Source organism: Hyperoodon ampullatus, assembly GCF_949752795.1.
Source record: "Hyperoodon ampullatus genome assembly, chromosome: 19".
Taxonomy (NCBI): domain Eukaryota; kingdom Metazoa; phylum Chordata; class Mammalia; order Artiodactyla; family Ziphiidae; genus Hyperoodon; species Hyperoodon ampullatus.
The window spans coordinates 35762076-35781487 of record NC_136932.1 but is presented as its reverse complement, the minus strand read 5'-3'; the positions used below and the strand labels follow the sequence as shown (position 1 = coordinate 35781487).

The 19412-nt window shown below is 44.6% G+C and overlaps 1 protein-coding gene across 1 annotated transcript in view; it reads left to right on the top strand.

Moving 5' to 3' along the window:
• The window catches only part of DNAH9 (dynein axonemal heavy chain 9), a gene marked incomplete at both ends in the record, with an annotated part of 297919 nt that overhangs the window by 147082 nt on the left and 131425 nt on the right, over nucleotides 1–19412 (top strand). The window contains 3 exon segments of the mRNA XM_079725653.1: nucleotides 2991–3165; nucleotides 7600–7773; nucleotides 8256–8463. Of these exon segments, the coding sequence (XP_079581779.1) occupies nucleotides 2991–3165; nucleotides 7600–7773; nucleotides 8256–8463 (557 nt within the window).

Sequence of the window (19412 nt, the reverse complement as noted above, 5' to 3'; positions counted from 1 at the left end):
GCTCTGTGGTCCTGGCATCTAATGAGATAAAGCAGCCGTGGCAGCAAGAGTCTGGAAGTAGGCAGTCGTGGTTAGTGTCTCAAATAGACAAGGGCTGCAAAGAGTTAAAGTGGCAACAAAGGGGGAGGTTTTAGGAAAATAGCATCCCCTATTCTTTAAGGTTTGCTGAGACACTTGTCCAATTTATCCTTAACTAAAAATTCGGCCATTTCCCACTCTGGGCATTTAGAACAAGAGATACCAAACTCGTGTGTGTGTGTGTGTGTGTGTGTACACACGTGTGTGCTCGTGTGCAAGCACAACCTCTGAAACAAGCTTTAAAGACTGTATTAAGTCCATCCAGAGAAACATCCCCCCGCCACCAGTCTCTGAGCCCCGTGGTTATCAAGGAAAAACCCATAGCTGTGGTTGAGGGTGCCTGCTCTGGGTTTCCTTCATGTAATTCTCACAATATCCTTATGAGGGCCGACCATCCTGCAGATGTGGGAACCGAGGTCCCATGGCGCTCACTCAGTGCCTCAGCTGGTAGTGACAAGACACTCACTGAAAAGTCCTACTTCTATTTTATTCATCACCGTATTGTAATGCCAGCTTTCTGTAGCCCCGTCACGATGAAGCAATGCCAACACACAGTAATTTTTATATTGAACAAGCAGGGCTCGTAAGGGGTGATTATAAACAACTTTATTTTGTCTCCCACTGTTCCTTCAAAAACATTTTATGTTCTCCTTCTGCCCCTGGATGAAATCTAGGTCAACATTGCTGATTTTACTGGTCTTTCTTCAGTAATAAAAATGCATCTCATCACTTCTAGTCACACAATCTCACACACACACACGTGCACATGCACACGCGAAAAATTTAAAAAGAGGCAGTGAAAATTGAAAAAACATACAAACTCTCCCACTGCCCACATAGCCCTCCACCTACAGTGGGAAAGGACGGTGTTCTTGATTTCTGTCCTTATTCTACCAGTCGCCCCCTTACCAGTTGTAGCTTCTCACCCCTCAGGGTTGAAGGGGGGGACACAGGGAAGAGAGTGATGGGCAGGAAAGGCCTTCATGAGGGACCTGGTGTGACCTCATTTACCCCAGCTGTGGCAGGTTTGGAAATGACTCTTTGGAAGCCTCTGTGGGTCACTTGGACCCCTCCCATCCCTGGAGATCCCCAGTATGCCTTCCCTTGAAGCAAGTAAATGCCTCTCTCGCGTACAGCTCCTCACACAAACCCTCCAGGTTGGACCCCTTCACCAGTATCTAAACAAGCCCACATGCTCACGGCCATACCTGGACTCCAGGGTTAGTGCCCCAGCGAGCACCCTCTGACCCTGCACTGCAAGGTTAGCAGGTCTCCTCAGGGATTTCCAAGCCTGGGTCCTAAGGGAGCCCCTTTCTGAGGGTCTCTGTTCAGGGTGAGCGCCTGCCTTCCCTGTAGGAGGGGCACTCGTTGCACACCCAGAGCCCTCCCCAAAGTCCTGTGTGCTCATTTCTAGCCCCTTCAGCATCTACCACTTTGATCCTATAAACCAGGAGTCCCCAACCCCGAGGCCACGGACCGCTACTGGTCCACAGCCTGTTAGGAACCGGACCGCACAGCAGGAGGTGATTGGCAGATAAGCCAGCGAAGCTTCATCTGCCGCTCCCCGTCTCTCCCCATCACCCGCATTACCGCCTGAGCTATTCCCCGCCCCCATCTGGGGAAAAATTGTCTTTCATAAAACCAGTCCCTGGTGCCAAAAATGTTCGGGACCGCGGCTATAAATCCTTGAGAGCACCAGAGGCCAGGTTGTCTGGAATCTCAGTTTGGAATTGGAAGAGTAGTTGGCCTGTATTGTGTCAGCACCTCATCCAAAACTGAGCCTGGGGCAGTTCCATTCTGACATTCTGTTACAAATATGCATTGAAGAAATGAAGGAAAGCCTCCCAAGCACTCAGTTTCTTCACTACTCATGGACAATAATGCCTAGACTCTTAGACCACTTCACAGCATTGTTGTAAGGACTGCAGCCAGACTCAAAACCAACACAACACAAAACACTGAAGAGGATGGAACGCCATGAAACTCCGAAGCCCAGTGCTGGCAAATGACTTCTAAGATGTCTGTTGATGGTGTTGTTCATCTTATAACAGTGGACCCTGCCTCTGTGCGGCCTGTGAGCTCATCCTCTCTGGGAGGTGATGACGAGGGCAGGAGGGGTTGAGTATATGGGTCCGTGGTGCACTCTGTGTGTACGCCTGGTGGGATGAGAGTGCCCTGTGCATGTGTCTGTGTGTCTGTGTGTTCCTGCTCCCTTGGGTGTAGGTGCACCTTTGTGTCTCTGGATACCTGCCTTTCAGCCAAGACCTCTAAACCAAGATTGAAAGTACAAATTCAGGTCAAGACATAGTCACAGAGCTATATTTACGAAAGACAGAACTTAGTCATGTAAATCACCTTCTGTCCTGGCCCCCTCTGCCTCCCCCAGACAAGACTCTAGCCCCAGAGAAAACATTTTCAATGTGTTTGAACTGAGGGCACTCCTCTGAGCTGGAGGAGTGGAGGAACAGCCTCAGAATTGCACCCACCTTGGCTCTGTAGGTGATTTTTGACAATTGAAACAGTGACACTGTGAGATATTTACTCGTTTTGTTTCAGCTTCCTACATTCCCCAAGGACTGGGGCGGGGCGGGTGGGGGGCGTCCTCAATGTTCAGACAAGGGAAGCGCGGGGAGGGCATCAGAGGAAAGGAAGATGAGAAAAGGGATCATCTCAGGAGGGCTCCGGTCCCTTCCTTCTTTGCAAAGGGAGCAGACCTCCAAACAGCTGATGGAAACAAAAGCTTAAGTAGCACTATGGGCCTCTATAATACCAACGTTTTTGCTGCTGCAAAACTGCATGAACTTGTCAAATCGTGAGTCCACAGACACCAACAGGGTTCCATAGCTGTCCAACAATGCCTCTAGGATGGAAGAATCCAGTGTTTTAGAGCATATCTGTGTCTCTCTTTGCAGATTTAAGAAGATAATTCCAATCCCAGAGCAGAGCATGGTTCAGACGCTGTGCCACCTTCTCGAGTGTCTGCTGACCGATGAGAACATCCCTGCAGACTGCCCCAAGGAAACCTACGAGCTTTATTTTGTGTTTGCTGCCATCTGGGCTTTTGGCGGAGCAATGGTCCAAGATCAGGTAAGAGGGTGTGCTGAGGCTAACACCCACGCTAAACAGCAAAGATTTGGAAGACAGAACAGCTGAAGTCAGAATTAACACAGAAGCATCAGACTACTTAGTTATCTCTCCCTTTTTCTGCTAAAGGCGTCAGTCCCCTTAGGAGGGCTTCAGGTAGTGAGACAGGTGAGATTGGGCTATGTTTTGAGCTGTTGTTTTTTGAGTTAGTGAATGTATCCCTAATTTCTTGGGCAGTTGCTGATTGAGTTTGAAAAACTGGAGGTATAAGTACCTTAATTTGCAAGGTGATGTGTGTTTTGTAGGTGGAGTGATGCTGTGCTGTAGAAGCTTGAGTAGGAGGAATCCCTTTAGGCTTCTTAAAAACTTTCCAGAACAGGCATGTACCACTCTGTACCAACCATCACATCTTCATACCCCTGAAACGCAGAGCTGTCCGTAGAAGGTTAGACCAAAGGCTAATTGACATCTAGGGATAGGAAACCGAAGTAGTATTCATCTCATGGTGTTGGCTGCTGTAGCTTCGTGCTGTTTGGGGGTGTCTTGGCATCCTATTCTCTAAGCCTTGTGTATTCCCAACCTTTTCTTTACTTAGTTTTCTCCAAATAAAAGGTACTTTACCTAGAAACAACATATTTGAGGTTAGGCAGACCAGTCTTTTAGAACTGACTAGCTATCAGGGAGTATCATATAGAGGCTGAGAACATGGACTCTGGATTTGAATTCTAACTCTGCCACTTATTACCTGGGCGCCCTGGACAAGTAATTTAACCTCTCTCCACCTCACTCTCCCCGTGTGTGCAAAGGAGATGAGAGTGATGATAGTGGTACCCAGTTCCTAGGATGTTTGTAGGCATTAAATGAAGGAATGCTGTTCTAACTGCCCACATGTAAAGCTCTTAGAATAGTGTTTATTATTAATGTTCTCCTACCACAGATATTCAGTTTCATAGCAAATATCTGGTGCCTTTCTCACAACAGGCGATTAAACCAAGCTTCAAGTGTTGGAGAGTTATCATTTACTCTTTCTGGTCTGGGTTGATTATGGGCTTTTCCAAATAAAAAGGTAAAAATTTCAGCCTCCCAGGGCAAACCATGTTCTAAGAATCCAAAACGAAGGTGAGCTGGAAGAATTAACAATTAATTTAGAATTAGCAATCAGTTTATTCTCTGTTTTCACGGGCTCTGATTATAACATTCATCCTACCTCCCATCACCCCCTACATGTTCTTGGTGCTCACAATTCAGAAAGCAGCTCTCAGAAGCCCCTGGAAATGTGCCTTTCTCCATCTTCCTCTCCAGAGCTAGACACTGGCGGGGAAGGGGGCCACTCCAAGGGCAGGAGGGTGCCTGGACTGGGAGTTGACAGCTGAGAATTTCATGCAGTCTGTTCTGCGGCTTGGAGCTTCTCCATGGACTGCTTCTTTCCCAGCTTCACATTCCCCCTTTGAGGCAAGGAGCCAATGCGTCCACCAGGATGGACGAGAGCCTCGATGAATGCGCAGAGATCCGGAATGCAGAGGTTGTGGCTTTCCCTCAAGTGCAGTCCCTGACCTTTCGCCTGCTGAAATGTCAGACAGCAACCACCGCTGGGCTTCTCTCTCACGCTGGTGCTGAGCAGGCAGTGGGGTATCAGGATAAAGACACTTGGTCAATTTTTCTATCTCCGTGTAGAAAAATTTAAATCCAGTCAATTCTTTTTAAAAGCCCAGGAGAAAGCATCCCTCCAGGTGCCGCGGGTTCTGGAGCACTTGGAGCTGTCGGCGGCTGTGCTGGCACGTGGGGAGAGAACACGGGAGAAAGCTTTTAACAGCAGGGACTGTCCAAGCCCCCCACACAGCCTGCATTCAAGCCCAACACAAAATAGTGCTGTAAATCAAAAAGTATGAAGTTGGCCAAAATATTTGCATCAGGAACACCAATGGTGCTTATGTTTAAAAAGCTGTTATTAAAGCGAAGCAGAATATAATACAAAATACAGCCCATACCTGGGTAGAAGTTCTAATAAAAAGGGGAGGGGTGGATCCTGGCTAAATACTTTGCAGCAATCCCAGGGAATTCTCTCTCAGAAGTAAATGATCTCTCAGAGAGCACCGGATTGGGCAACTGAGAACCTGGATTCAACTCCCAGTTCTGCCATCTGCTGCCAGAGGTGTAACCTTTGAGCTTTTGTGTTTTCATACATAAAATAGGAGTAATTTTCAGTAGCCAGGATGACTTAGAGCATTGTGAAGACAAAATGAGGTGATATTGTGTTCCAAACTCTGCTACATTGTACCACACTGTGTGCCAGTACAGACTTAGTGCAGGAAAGGGACCAGAGAATTGTCACAACCTTAAGGAGATGGGGTTCAGAAGGGGCCTCTTCACTGAGGTCATTGCTGAAGAGACACTCAAAGAGTCAAACTGAGAAAAGGCCATGGGCTGACTCAGCAGAGGTGACCTTGTCTTTCCAGTGTCCAATTACAGTAGACGGTAAGGTCAAGCACCGGATTGCAGGAAGCCAGACAGTGTTGGTGTAGCCCAGCTAATGGCTTGGCTGAGAAACTGACAGGGTAGCTCAAGGTGGAATTGGGAGTGAGGAAAGAAGGTGTACCCAACCTCCTTCTTTCTAGAGATGGTCTTTGTCTTGGATTCTCCATATAAACTTAAAAGATGGTTTTCATTAGGAAGTTAAAGGTCTTCAAGAATTTTATCCGAAGGTAGACAGCTAATATGTTTTCATGAGTAAATATTGTCAGCCAGAAAACAGTTGGTGTCAGGTAATACATATTTTTTAAGCTTTGTTTTTTAATTTATTTTTCATTTAGTTTTTATTGGGAATGGTTTTCAATAACACTCTTAGTTCTGCTTAGGTGTTTTGGAGAGGGAAGCACTCTTTTCCATAGTGTAATTCCATTTAAGAGATTATCTAAAAGTTAGTCTTTTTAATTCATAGGAAGATTTTAATATCTGAGAGTACTCAAATTAAGGATATAAACTTTCCACACCTTCCTGTTATGACAGATAAAAGCACAGAAAGGACAACTCTTGAAGTCATGTAATGTTGGTCATTTTAATTTTTTGTACCTATTTTAAATTCTGTTAGTATATTTACTTCATTGTAAATATTTTTTAGGGTACCTTTGTATTTTGCTTTGACCTTGGTTCTGTGATTTGGATGTCAACAACTTCCCCAAAAAGCACCAGTATGTTAAATTCTAATGTCATGATCCCAATCTGGGTTATTCACCTTTAATCCTGCTTTCAGTTTCTATGTGTACAGCAGTATTTTTAATAAAGAATTACACAGAGGGAAAAAAAAGAATTCTATCCATGAGTCAAAAATGGAGATTTTCTTCCTAAGGCTTCTGATTGCAGAGAACAAATATTGAGAAGATACAGTGTCCTCTTAATCTGAATTCAGATCAGAATAAGAACAGCAAACAAATCTGTCATTAAGGCCTATTTCCATTCTCTTTTTAAGGTAAAAGAATTCAATCTCATTTACCTAATAGACAGCGAAATGAGTGCCATTTCTTCCAAGTCCAGATTCATTGCCATGCGCCCGGCTCCCTGGTCTGTCCTCCTCCCCAGGAACATTTCCTAAAATGCCCAATCTGGACCTCTTCCCTTTTTAGGATTTTTCCTAGGTCTGTGTGCTCAAAGAGTAGGTTTGCTCCCCCAGAGTTGCCAGTAGCAGCGGGTATGTTTGGGATGTTTTTTTGTGTGTTGTGTTTCAGTTTGGACTCACTAGCTTGAGTACACGGGTGCACAGCCCTATCCCTAGGGGCTCATGATCTAACATGTATGCATATATAGTGCTACCTATTCCTTCCGTCAGAAAGACCTGTATAGCTTTGTCTCTGCTTCTCCTAGATTTTTAGAATTTTAGCTCTTGAAAGAAATTTAGAAATACCCTTTCCTAGAATCAGGTGAGAAAACTGAGGCGTGGAAAGACATGATTTGTCAGTGGTTTATGTGCACGACTCCCCAGCTGAGGCTCTTCTCACTGCACCATCCTGCGCCCCCACGTGTCAACAGCCACCATTTTATTCCTTCCATCCCTGCCTGCTGTCCTGGACGTTGCTCAGAGCCTTGGGAGTCTAGGAGGACCAGGGTGGATCTGTCTCTTGAGATCTTGGCTGTGCTTGCCCATCTTGGGGCCATAGGCTCCTACTCTCCTCTGTGTTCTTAAACCTCCTTCCTTCACCCTCCACCTGCCAGTGCTCTGAGATGCATAATGCCAGGGCGACCCAGCCACCTGGTCAAGCAGGGGCACACGTACATGCTCAAGGGCAGCCCCTGCTTAGCTGGGCCTTGTCGGGGTCGATCCTCAGGGGATAAGCAGGAGCCCTCTTTGCTCCCGGCCCTGACCTTCTGCCCGATGCAGGGCAGCCTCTCCAGGCTTCTTGTGCTCTGCAGAGCCTTGACTCCTGACCTGCTTTGTTTTGGCAGCTCGTGGACGACCGGGCAGAGTTCAGCAAATGGTGGCTGACCGAGTTCAAAACAGTCAAGTTTCCCTCCCAAAGAACCATCTTTGACTATTACATAGACCCAGAGACCAAGAAATTTGAGCCTTGGTCCAAGCTCATCCCCCAGTTTGAATTTGACCCTGAGATGCCTTTGCAGGTGAGTGTGGCTGGGTGACCAAGGACGTGCAGTGTCCCCGGGATCTGCAGTGGCTCTAGCAGCAGACCCTTATGGATGTCCGAAAGGTTTAACCTCACTAGAAATTAGTCGTCCCCAGCTACTTGTCTTTTCAGAGGAAATTATAGGTGCAAGGAAGTCACAAGATCTCCCAAAGCCCAGGTAACTTAATTACCAGACCCCCACAGGTGTCCTTGGAGGAGAAGGAGGACGGCCAGGGCAGAAGATTCTAAAAGAGAGGCCAGAGGGAGGCAGACAGCGCTGGCAGAGGGGGAAGGGCCTGCTCTCTACCCAGAGCATGAGTTAGTAGGAGGGTCTCACTGGGTATTAGGGGGGCCCTCCTCCCCGGGGTAGTGAGCTCCCCGCCCCCAGAGGAATTCCCTCCCCTGAAATGCTCCGGGACACTCTGCCAGCATCTGTTTCTCCCACGAGCCCCCGGGACACTCATCCTGTTCCCTCTCCAGGCCTGCTTGGTGCACACAAGCGAGACCATCCGAGTGTGCTACTTCCTGGAGCGCCTCCTGGCTCGACGGCGGCCGGTCATGCTGGTGGGGACCGCGGGCACCGGCAAGTCGGTGCTGGTGGGAGCGAGGCTGGCCAGCCTGGACGCCAAGGAATACCTGGTGAAAAACGTGCCGTTCAACTACTACACCACGTCGGCGATGCTGCAGGGTCAGTGTTACCGAATACATCAATAAATCGTGTGACTCGGTCCCGCTGCTCACTGCTCACAAAATCAGTTACATACTTGCAAATGGTATCAACAGAAGAAAAAGATGCCTTTAATCAGAATGCTGGCAATCTGAGGAGATGGTGGCCTCAGCGTCCTCCAAAAACCATCTCCCAAGATTCTGCTCAGCCGTGAAACTTTTTAAAGAGACAGAGAGAAGTAATCTCAGTTAATCACTGAGATGGGGGTCAGAGTCCTCGCCATCCCCCACTGTGTGTGGGCTTGTCGACGCCTTGTGATCTTCCTCTAGACATTAGCTGTTCACACAGTTTGGTCACACAGTTTATTTGCGAGATGACTGAAGGGGAAGCCAGGGAAGAGATCTGGTCATCTGTTAATTACTTATTCTCCATTTCTACTTCTTTGATCTAAGGGAAGAACTGACGGGTTAGGCAAGGCATTGTATGATTAAAAGATTTGAAAGCTGTTCTTGGGTCAGAGGTGAGCAGAGCATGGGGGTGCCTGGTTTAAAAGTTAGTTGCAATATCGATTTGCTCAAATGACAGGAAAAGGGGCTTCTTGCTGAGAGCGGTTTCCTGCAAGGAGCTGCTTACATAAGGGGCCCAGGGGGCGTGGAGGAGGGGGTGGAGTGTCTGAGTGTCCACTCCTCCTACGGGAGCTGGAGCTGGAGCAGAAGTCAGGCACCTCCCAGGCTTGACTCCCAGGGGCAGCACTGTTCCTTCCCCTCCCACTCCCCTTCTCTCCTCTCCCCTCCCTTCTGTGTCCTACTTTCCAGCACCCTTAGCAAGGTCCCCTTTCCCATCCTTTCTCCCTAAGTGCCTCCCTGGCCTGCTAAATTCCCCCGGAGCAGGATTTCAACACAGTACAGGTCAGCACCTTGATGACAAAGAAAACAGAAAACCCACTGGAAGATTTCCATGGGCTTGTAGACTTCTGGCAGCGGATGTGCCTCTAGAGATCATTTTATTCACCCCTCATACCTCATAGATGGGGAAACCGAGGCTCAGGAAAAAGTATGTGGTTGCCCAAGGTCACCATCAAGTGGCAAGGCTGGTGTGGCACACCCAGTCTGCTGGCCACATGGAGCGTGCATTTCACTGGGAGTTTACACGTTGGGCTCCCCAGGGGACATGGGTCCTCAGGGTGTGTCTTCAGGGTCCAGGGCTCACTGCATAAGATGTTTCTCCCTCGCCACCCACTTTCTCCTTGACCTTCACCTACTGAGAGTTCTCCTTTTATATAGAAACACTCATCACATTAACCCTAGAAACAGCCTCCTTTTGAAAAAGTGCCCAAGCCAACCTCCCAACAAAAGGAGGGGAGTGACAGGGCTGGGGAGGAACCCTGCTCTCACCCCTCACAGTGTAACAGCCTTGCCCCACTCTCTGTCCCTCCGCCCGGGCTTTCCCACGTGAGACCACGTGCATCCCCACCCTTAGAATGCACAGTCCACTAAAAACGAGGAGCTCGGCCTATGGGCTGTTTGCAGATTGGAAAGTTATAAGCCAAGCTTATACATGAAAGTGAACTTGGTCTGGTCCTTCTGTGGCCCCTGCTCAGTGTGAACCGTAGAGAGTCAACCGCGTGGTGCTGCCAGCACTGTGCTTTCCCCAGTTCCCATGTGAGACAACAGCTCACTCCCCACCTTCTTTCTGCACCACTTTGCCAGCTCTTCCAGGGTTGGGATCCAGCCAGCTCCTCATGCTAGTGGGGGCTGCACTCTCTCTACCTCTCACAGCAGGTTAGCGCCTGAAGCCTGTGGATGGAAGTTAAGGTCATCCCCCATCCCCGCCTCAGGGACAGGGAGACTTCACCTCTTTGTCAAATCAGCCTCTGGGCTTCATCCCCTGCTGGGCTGGTAAAAGTTTCACCACTTCGGTCCCAATCTAGCAATTGACTGTCATTCCCGCCTAGATAACAAGACAAACTGAAGTGATGGAGACTTGTATTAGAACGTCACTAGTTTGTCAATGATGTGAGCATCTTCTATCTGAGAAAGAACACTCTGATTTTTTTCTGCTCTTCACAATGTGAGCAGTTATAGACTCGATACACTTTTAAATTTAATTGTTTTCTTAAGTCTACACAATCAGCGAAACAAATCAAGCCTTGGTCTGTGTGTTTACCAGTTTCTGATGTGTAATTACTCCCACCATGACCAATTTCAGGCGACCCCCACCATGTCCGTGAACATGGAGTTGGGAAGAGAAGCACAGCAGAGCACCATGCATCCTATTTCCGCTCTGCAGATTCAGTAGGTGGACATAACCTCAAGAGCACAGATAATGGTAAATGTAGTCAAATAATTTGCACCTGATGAGTTTTGAATATTCATTACCTTTGTTTTTAATATAATTTACTTACTTGTAAGTTTATCTAATTTATGTTTTTAAATAATGGCTGTGTTGAACCACCAGCTTACTAAGTTCCCTGTTTTAACAGTCAGCTCTCAAGAGGCAACTCCAGCAAACCACTAACTTCATCTTGACTCCATGACACCTCAGCCACCATCAAGCCACACAATGTCATAACCTTCCACCATGGCCTGACACCGTCACGTTCACACCCGCAGTGGTCATAAGCAGACTTCACATGCCTGGCTGGTTCACATCCTAACACTGTTTTGCTACTGAACATATATACCTCTACACTTACTTGCAAGCCTTGAGTCCAGTGACTGATCAGATTATCAGGTCTGCCCACTCTTACTACTACTATAGCTACACTGATAATAGTAATAATAATAACTGATATTATCAAACATTCACCAGGGATGTGTCAGGCACTAACCTGAGATTAGACTTTTACACGTTTTTAAATCATTTAATCTTGTACAACCTTGGAAAGTATTTGTATAACCCCCATGTTATAGATGAGAAAACCAAGGCACAGAGAAGTTAAATAAGCTACTTGCGGCTACACAGCAAGTGTGGTGGACCAGGGTTTGAACCCAGACAGTCTGACTTCAGATCCTGTGCTCTTAACCATTAGGCTATACTACCTCCCTGATAAGAAACACTTCGAAACTGAAATAAATATTTGATAATATTACTAAATAAATAGATAATAAATATTTGATATAATTATTATTAGTGGTACTATTTGAGTAGTCTAGAGAAATTGTTTTCTAGCCTCCTGTTATAATGATTTTATAATGTAAAAAAATACTTTAACCAGAGAGTGAAAATTCATAGCCAAGGAAAAGGAGAGGAGTATCATACTCTTGACTCTGAAAGATACTGGATTCCCTTACTTGGAACCTCCCATCCATTACTTTAGTCACAGTCCAGACAAGTTTTCTTATTTGGCTTCTTAGCTGAAAACATTTTAGAAGCAACAAAACGTCAGGGAAAAGGGTGCTACCAGCAATTAGAAAAGTGGGAGCAAAGAGCCTGGTATCCAACAGGAAATAGAAAACATAAAAAGGAGGTGCGGGAACCCAAAGGGTAGCTGCTCTGGCATCAGAAAGGTGGCAAACACTCCCACCCACATCAGGAGCCCATCACTCTTTTGAAGCCCAACATTTTCATTGCTGTTTGTACTGAAGACCCTTGGAATTAAGAGAAGATTCAATGTGATGTGGTGTAGTCTGCTTTAAAGACCAGATAGTACACCCAGACAGATGTGCAAAATGTGTGTTTATAATGTGTCTGTAATGTAAAAGATGGGAAATAGCCTAATTATCCATATGATGGAATGCTAAGCATTGTTACAAAGAATGAGGAAAGTCTGTATGAATTGAGTTGGAACCATTTCCACGCTCTTTATTGAGTGAGAAAAGCAAGATACAGAACAGTGTATATAGTATGCTCCAAAGTATATCTTGTTTAAAAAGAGATATATAAAAATTTGCATATATATATATATACACACACACACACACACACACACACACACACACACTTATACATCTATGCTTGTATGTACTAAGAATATCTCCAGGAGGACACACAAGAAACAGCAGTTGCCCCTGGCAAGGGGAACTGGATGCTAAGAGTGGGATGGAGAATGACTCAAACTTTTTAAAAATTATGAAATATTTCAAGCATGCAGAAAAGTACAGAAAATAGTGTAACAGATGCCCATGTACCCACAACCCAGATTTCATAGATGTTAACATTTTGTCATTTTGCTATGGATCTTAGCATTTTAAGTACAGCCAACATACCACCCCTATCCCTTCCTCTGTCTTGCCCCTCATTAGCCGGACTAGGACCACTAGAGTTGATGTGCATTACTCCAAATTTACACTTTTGATACATATATGTACCCATAAAATACACCATGTTGTTGTGTGTATTTAAATTTTACATATGTATCATACTGTAACTTCTTTGGTAACTTGCTTTTTTCATCATTGTCTGTTTTAATGCATGCAGAACTTTTTCACTGCTGCATAGAATTCCCTTGTATGAATAAATCACAGCTCATTTATCCATTTTCCTACTAAAAGGCAGCATAATTTTTTAACATTTTCCCTTTTAAACAATATTTTTTGAGTTATAATTGACATACAATACATGGCACACATTAAAGTATACAACCTGATATATTTTGAAATATTTACCCATCATGAAACCATCACTACAATCGAAATAATGAATACATCCATCACCTCCGTGAGTCCCTCACCTCCCTTGGTAATCCCTCCCTCCCTCCCAACCCCCCGACCCTGTCCTGTGCCTAAGACAACCACTGGTCTGTTTCTGTCACAATAGGTTAGTTTGCATTTTCTAGAATTTTATACAATGTATACAATTTTATACAATTTTATACAATTATACAATGGAATCATCATACAATAGGCCCTCTTTTTTGTCTGGGTCCTTTCACTCAGCATGATTTTGAGATTTATCCATGTTGTTGAGGGTACAATAGTTCATTCTTTTCATTCCTGAATAGCAAGATAAAATATGTAAAACACTCAAAATGATTCCTAGCATACAATAAGTGCTCAGTAAATGGAAGCTGTTATTCTAACAATATTAAAATCCTTCTCAAATTTAAAAATCTGTAAATATTATGCAATAATCTCTAAGCCCCAACTGCCAGAACAAAAGGAACACAAGCAAACCCCTTTTGCTTGAAAAAGGCATTTAACATAAACTATGCTAAAACAAAAATAATGTTTTTGGAAAAAATGTTCCAGCTTTCAAATGGGCAGTAACTTCACCCCAGCATGTCAATTCACTGAGGTCTCCAGGGGGATGTTTTGCAGCTCACTCATCCTGCTAGTCCATTGAATGCCATTTTTCTCAAAATCAGATGTTCTTTTATAGAGAAGGCAGCTGCTTGATATTCCCTGCATCTCTCCTCTGTTATTGCATCCAGGTCTGGGGTCTCCATTGAGTACTTTTCTAAACTCAGATTCAAAATTCCTTTAAATACAAATGCAGGTTGTGTTTCAAGGCATTCACATTGCTCACCAGTGCAGATAGCACTTGCTTTATTTGAAGTTTATACTCTGCCAAACCACTGTATTATCAGTAATGCTTTTGACTGCAAGCCGCAGAAAATCTGATGATAGTGACATAAACAGAGATTCTTTTTTCATGCAACAAGAAGTCTTGAGGTAGGCAGTTGCTAATGCTAAATCAATGGTTCAATGATATTGAGGCTATAGTAACTATTAGTCTCTCAGATGGTACCTTAGGGTAGCAGAGTGGCTGCTGCTCCGGCCATCACATCTGCATTCCAAATGGGAAAAAAAAGATAAAGGGAAGAGTTAGTGCCCATGTCAGGAAATGATAGCTCTCCAGGAACCCCAATGTGGACTTATGTGTGTGTGTTAACTGTTCAGAACTGTGTCACATGGCCGCCTCAGCTGGAAAGTGACTAAGGAGAAGGAAGTAGGAAATGGTGTCCATCACGGATCTGATGATCTTTATTTTTACAAGATGAGAAAATGAGGCTTTAGAGGTGTTAAGGGACTTCCCTCAAAGTCACACAGTGAGTTAATAGCCGGGCTGTCTTATTTCACTGAGCTACAGCGTCCATCCACTTTGATAAGACAGTAAGTCATGCATCTAAATTTCCATAATAGAATGCCAACTTTGCTTCCGTTCATCTGATATCTGGAGCACATGGACGTCTCTGCCTTTGACAGTGAATAAAATAGGGCCTTCACGTGGTCATTGAAACTCTCAGACTTCACTTGATTATTCACCAGCAGCTGCACAAATCGCAGATTAATAACACTGACACCTTGGCTGAGAGAGGCAGATCTCCGTTCCTCTAGCTGCTCTAAATGCCACAGACGCAGTTGCACTGCTTTCTTTCCCTTTGCTGAGTTACCATTTAATGATCCACCCTTTGGTGTTGATTGAAAGTTAGGACAATAAAAGATAATTTTCAGGGTTTTTTTTAATATCTCCATGCCCATTTTGCAGCATGATACACCTTTTGTAAGTTTCCACGATATATGCCTTTTAGAATTGAGTGCCTGAAAAGTTTTTTCATACAAAAGTAGAGATGGGTTTATACCAGTGATCTGGGGTGACATGGTTACTGTAATTAAACACAGATTTAGTTCTGAGCTTTCAAGGAGGCAGTTCATAAAGAACAATGTGACCATTTTTATTTGGTTACAGTAACTATGTCATCCCTGATTACTGGTACAAATAAGTTTCTTCTATATTGTTTTGGAATCCCTTTTTAGCCTTTATTTTAATTGGTCTATTTTATGTCTGTTGAAATAACTTAAGCCTTTTCTCATTCATTTTGAAAATATAAGGAATTTTTAAAACTAAAAGAATTTGCAATAACCCATAGACAGGACAGTTTAGAAAGGGAAAAGGAGAGGTAAAGAACTGGGTCACAGCATCACTCGGCTTATATTTGCAGTGTAAAGTGAGTGAGCCAAAATGATGCTCATCACAGTCCTGAATTCTCCTGCCATCCAACTGTGATTTGAAGTATTAGTTCAACAAATATTTGAGTGCGTAATTATGCTTATTAGATAGGAACTCAGGTGTCTGAGTCCTTGTGTAAAACAAATCTCCATCACCTATTCATTAAAAGTTTAAGGTTGGACAGGACCTTAAAGAATATCTGATCAAACTCTTGACCTCAAAGGAGCATTACGTTATCACAGATAGACAACTCTCGCCACTTGCCTGAATATCTTCCAAAAAGAAGATGACACAAAATTAAATCATCAAAGACCATCTAGTGGGCAAGACACTCTACTTGGAATGGGGGGAGGGGGTTTCAAAGTATAAGGAAATTGAAAACAACATGTTTCATACTATAGGGAAACCATTCCATAAATTTTGGCACCTCCAAATTATAGAACACAATGCAGCAATTAAAAATCATGTTTTGGGAGGTTAGGTATTATCATATAAAGAGGTTTACAATATGAGAAATGAAAAAAAACATATACAGGCAGAATATACAGTATAATTCCAATTTTGTAAAGGAAAAAATCTAACAGAGCAAATAGACTAGAATGAAATACACCAAAATATTGAATGTAATGCTTACTGCTAGGTGATAGAATTATGGGCAATTTTCATCTTTATGATTTTCTATGCTTTTCAATTTTTATATAATGAATATGTATTATTTTATAATCATGCAAAGTATGTTATTTTTTGAAAGAATAAATCAAAAGCCCTTACAATATAACGGAAACATCTTAATGTGAAAAATTGGATCATATGAAAGGAAAATAGTTCAAACACAGATACACAAATCATGTCAGTGCAAAGTAAGACACAGTTAATTATTAATGATCTCTGTCAAAAACATGGTCAGGCAATGAGTTAACTAAACCTGGGATTTCTGAAGGGCGGAAGCCAGGTCGTAGTAAAGTTTAAGAAGTACCTTGCTGTGGTGGTTACATAAGATGCCATAGTCAGACAGACCTGGGTTAGAATCCTGGCTTTGCCCCCAGTAGCTGTATGACCTTGGATAAAGTCCTTTTACTTCCCTAAAGCTCAGTTTTCTCATTTGTTGAAAGAAGTTTTTAAAGGTGATGACAATGCATGCTAGGGCTGCTCTGAGGGGTCAGTGATATGGTGCACATCCAGTCCTCCATACAAAGCCAGGTCCCTAGTGATGCTCTGTGAGTGAATGAATGCACGGCTCTGGTGCTCAGAGACTGGAGGAATCGTGGGGCTGCAGTGGTCAAGGAAGCCCTGGAGAAGGGTTGGGACATAAGGGTTCAGAAGCCCTCTCTTCCTCAGTGATATGAAAGAAGCACTGAAATGAGTATCAACAGCCCTGGGTTCTAATTCCAGCACAGCATTTAGCCTGCCTTAGCCTCTGTTTCCTTAGTTACAAAGAGGGGATGATAAGTGTTTCTTTGCCTATTCATGGAGTTTGTTATCATAATAACAGTCATTCATTCATTCATTCTTTAATAATTTTTTGAATACCCTCCTTTGTGCTAAATAGTATTCTAGGTGCTGGGGTTATGACAGTAAACAAAACAGAGAAAGATTCCTGGCCTTGTGGAGTTTATAATGTGGAGGAAGGGAGATAAATAAACAAGATGAATAAGAAAGATATAGAGGATATTAAGTGGTAATAAGTGTTCTGGAGAAAAATGAAGCAGGGGCAGGGAGTAGGAGGTGGGGTTTTAATTTGGGCTTGAGTGCCAGGAAAGGGCTTGCTGAGAAGATGGCATTTGAGTAAATAAACGCATAATGGGAGTGAAGGAACAAACTTCTGGCATTTGGGAGAAGAGGACTGCAGACAGAGGAAGCAGCCAGAGCAAAGGCCCCGAGGCCGGGAGTGCCTAGTGAGTCAGAAGCAGGATGGCTGGAGCAGAGGGAGTGAAGAGAGGAGCAGTGGCAGAGAAAAACCGAGATGCGTGGTTCCCCAGGTAACCAGACTGGCTTTTGCTCCAAGTGAGATGGGACACCACCCGAGGGTTTTAACCAGGGGACTGGCACGGTCTGATTTACATCTTACAAGAATACCCCTGTCTGCTGTCTTGAGAATATAGCGTAAGGATCTAGGGCAAAAGCAGCAAGACCATTTGGGAGGATGTCACAGTCACCAGGTGAGAGCCTCGGACAAGGATGGTAGCAGTGGAGACAGTGAAATGAGGTAACAAACAGGAACCCACTTTGAAAATGAAGCAGCTCTTCAATGCACAGTGGTGGTGAAACAGTGCAGGAGGGATGGTGTGAATCAAAACACGGGGCAGCTGCTGCTGCTCCACGTGGCCACAGGCTGACCACCCAGCCGTTCCCAATGGAGAAATGCAGTAAGACTGCACAGGTGAGCTCCAGGGCTGGGTACGGCCTTGTGTGCAACAGTGCAGAGCCTGGAAAGTTGGTGGGAGGGTCACATTTCTTGATATGTCTCATTTGTTTAGTGCCTTCAACATCAACATTTTTGCTGAAATGTAAACCGACTTTTGCTCCTCCAGTTCTACCTGGAAGCAAAAGAATTCACTACCATTCCATTCTAGATGGGACTTGGGGCAGAGCTCGGCCAGGAAGGGATCCAGCATGTGTGTGCCTTTCCTGGGGAGACCTCTCTTTCTCTGGAGTACTTGACATCATCTGTTTGAGATAATCCCATGCATTCCAAGCCCACTTCTTGTTAGCTGATGTGCTTTTCTCCTCAACAATTCTTGAGAAGCGTAAAAAGCTTAATCAACCCAAATTACAGGGTCTGCTTAATTCCAGGAGTTGATTTGAATATCATTGCTTTGGGAGGAGGAGAAACAAGTCTTCCTAAGGAGAGAATTTCCTATTAGAAGGACTGTTCTCAGGGGGCTTCCCTGGTGGCGCAGTGGTTGAGAGTCCGCCTGCAGATGCAGGGGATGCGGGTTCGTCTCCCGGTCCGGGAAGATCCCACATGCCGCGGAGCGGCTGGGCCCGTGAGCCATGGCTGCTGAGCCTGTGCGTCCAGAGCCTGTGCTCTGCAACGGGAGAGGCCACAGCAGTGAGAGGCCCGCATACCGCCAAAAAAAAAAAAAAAAAAGAAGGACTGTTCTCAAAGGCATGTCCTTGACAGCCCATTAATTATATTTCATTTTGACAGATCTCATATATAGTTGTTATATCTTAAGGGGGGGAAGAAGGTGTTGGGTGATTAATTGGTTGATAGTGTATGTTAATTGCATGCTAATTAAATTTAAATTTAATTCATATTTGGAACACTTAATTTAACTCAGGACCAGAAAATTGGAACATTCAAGCTTCTTGAAGGAACTTGTCTTTCTATCTGTCACCTTCATATGTCTGTTGACACCTCCTTCTTGTTTACAAACTTGTTTTTCAAGAAAAGGAATCAGATGGTTCTTAGAGCCTCCAGCGGTAATAGTATTGGTTCTTGCAATACATTAATATTTAATTGCTTTATTGAAAAAAATACATGTATTTCCAGCCTGTTACTTAAATTTGCTCTAAACAAGTCCTGTCAGGCTGGAAAACCGTACTCTTTGATTGCTTCCCTCTGGCTGGGTAATTGAAGAAGCAGCTCCAGGAGAGAGTCTGTACTTGGTTTCCAGAAAGGCACTGAAGATGATCTGATACCTGAAGGCAGAGGGGCGCAGTTCACGATACTGCAAGCTTCTGGGAAATTCTCTGGGGCTCTTGTTTCTGCTCTCCCTCAGGGAACCCCAGCAGGTGAACTCTCTGAGCATACTGTTGACAGAATATCCGGTGTTTCCTCTCTTATAGCCCAGGGGTGGAAGGAGCCTCCTCCCAGCCCAGGGATGGGCTGCTCCCCTGCTGTCTTAGGTAGAGAGGGCAGGTCTACCCAGGATCTGGTTGTCTGCGATTTCCTTGGGGGTAGAGTACTAGGCCTTGGGACTTCTGTTTCTAGTCTACAAACAAAGAAAGAGGACCGCAAGTGTGGTAGAAGGGACATGGGCTTTGAAGTTTAACTGGTTTGGATCTGTATCCTGGCTCTACCTTAGAAGAGTTAATTCATTCTTCTGAGTCTCAGTTCTGTCACCTATAAAAGG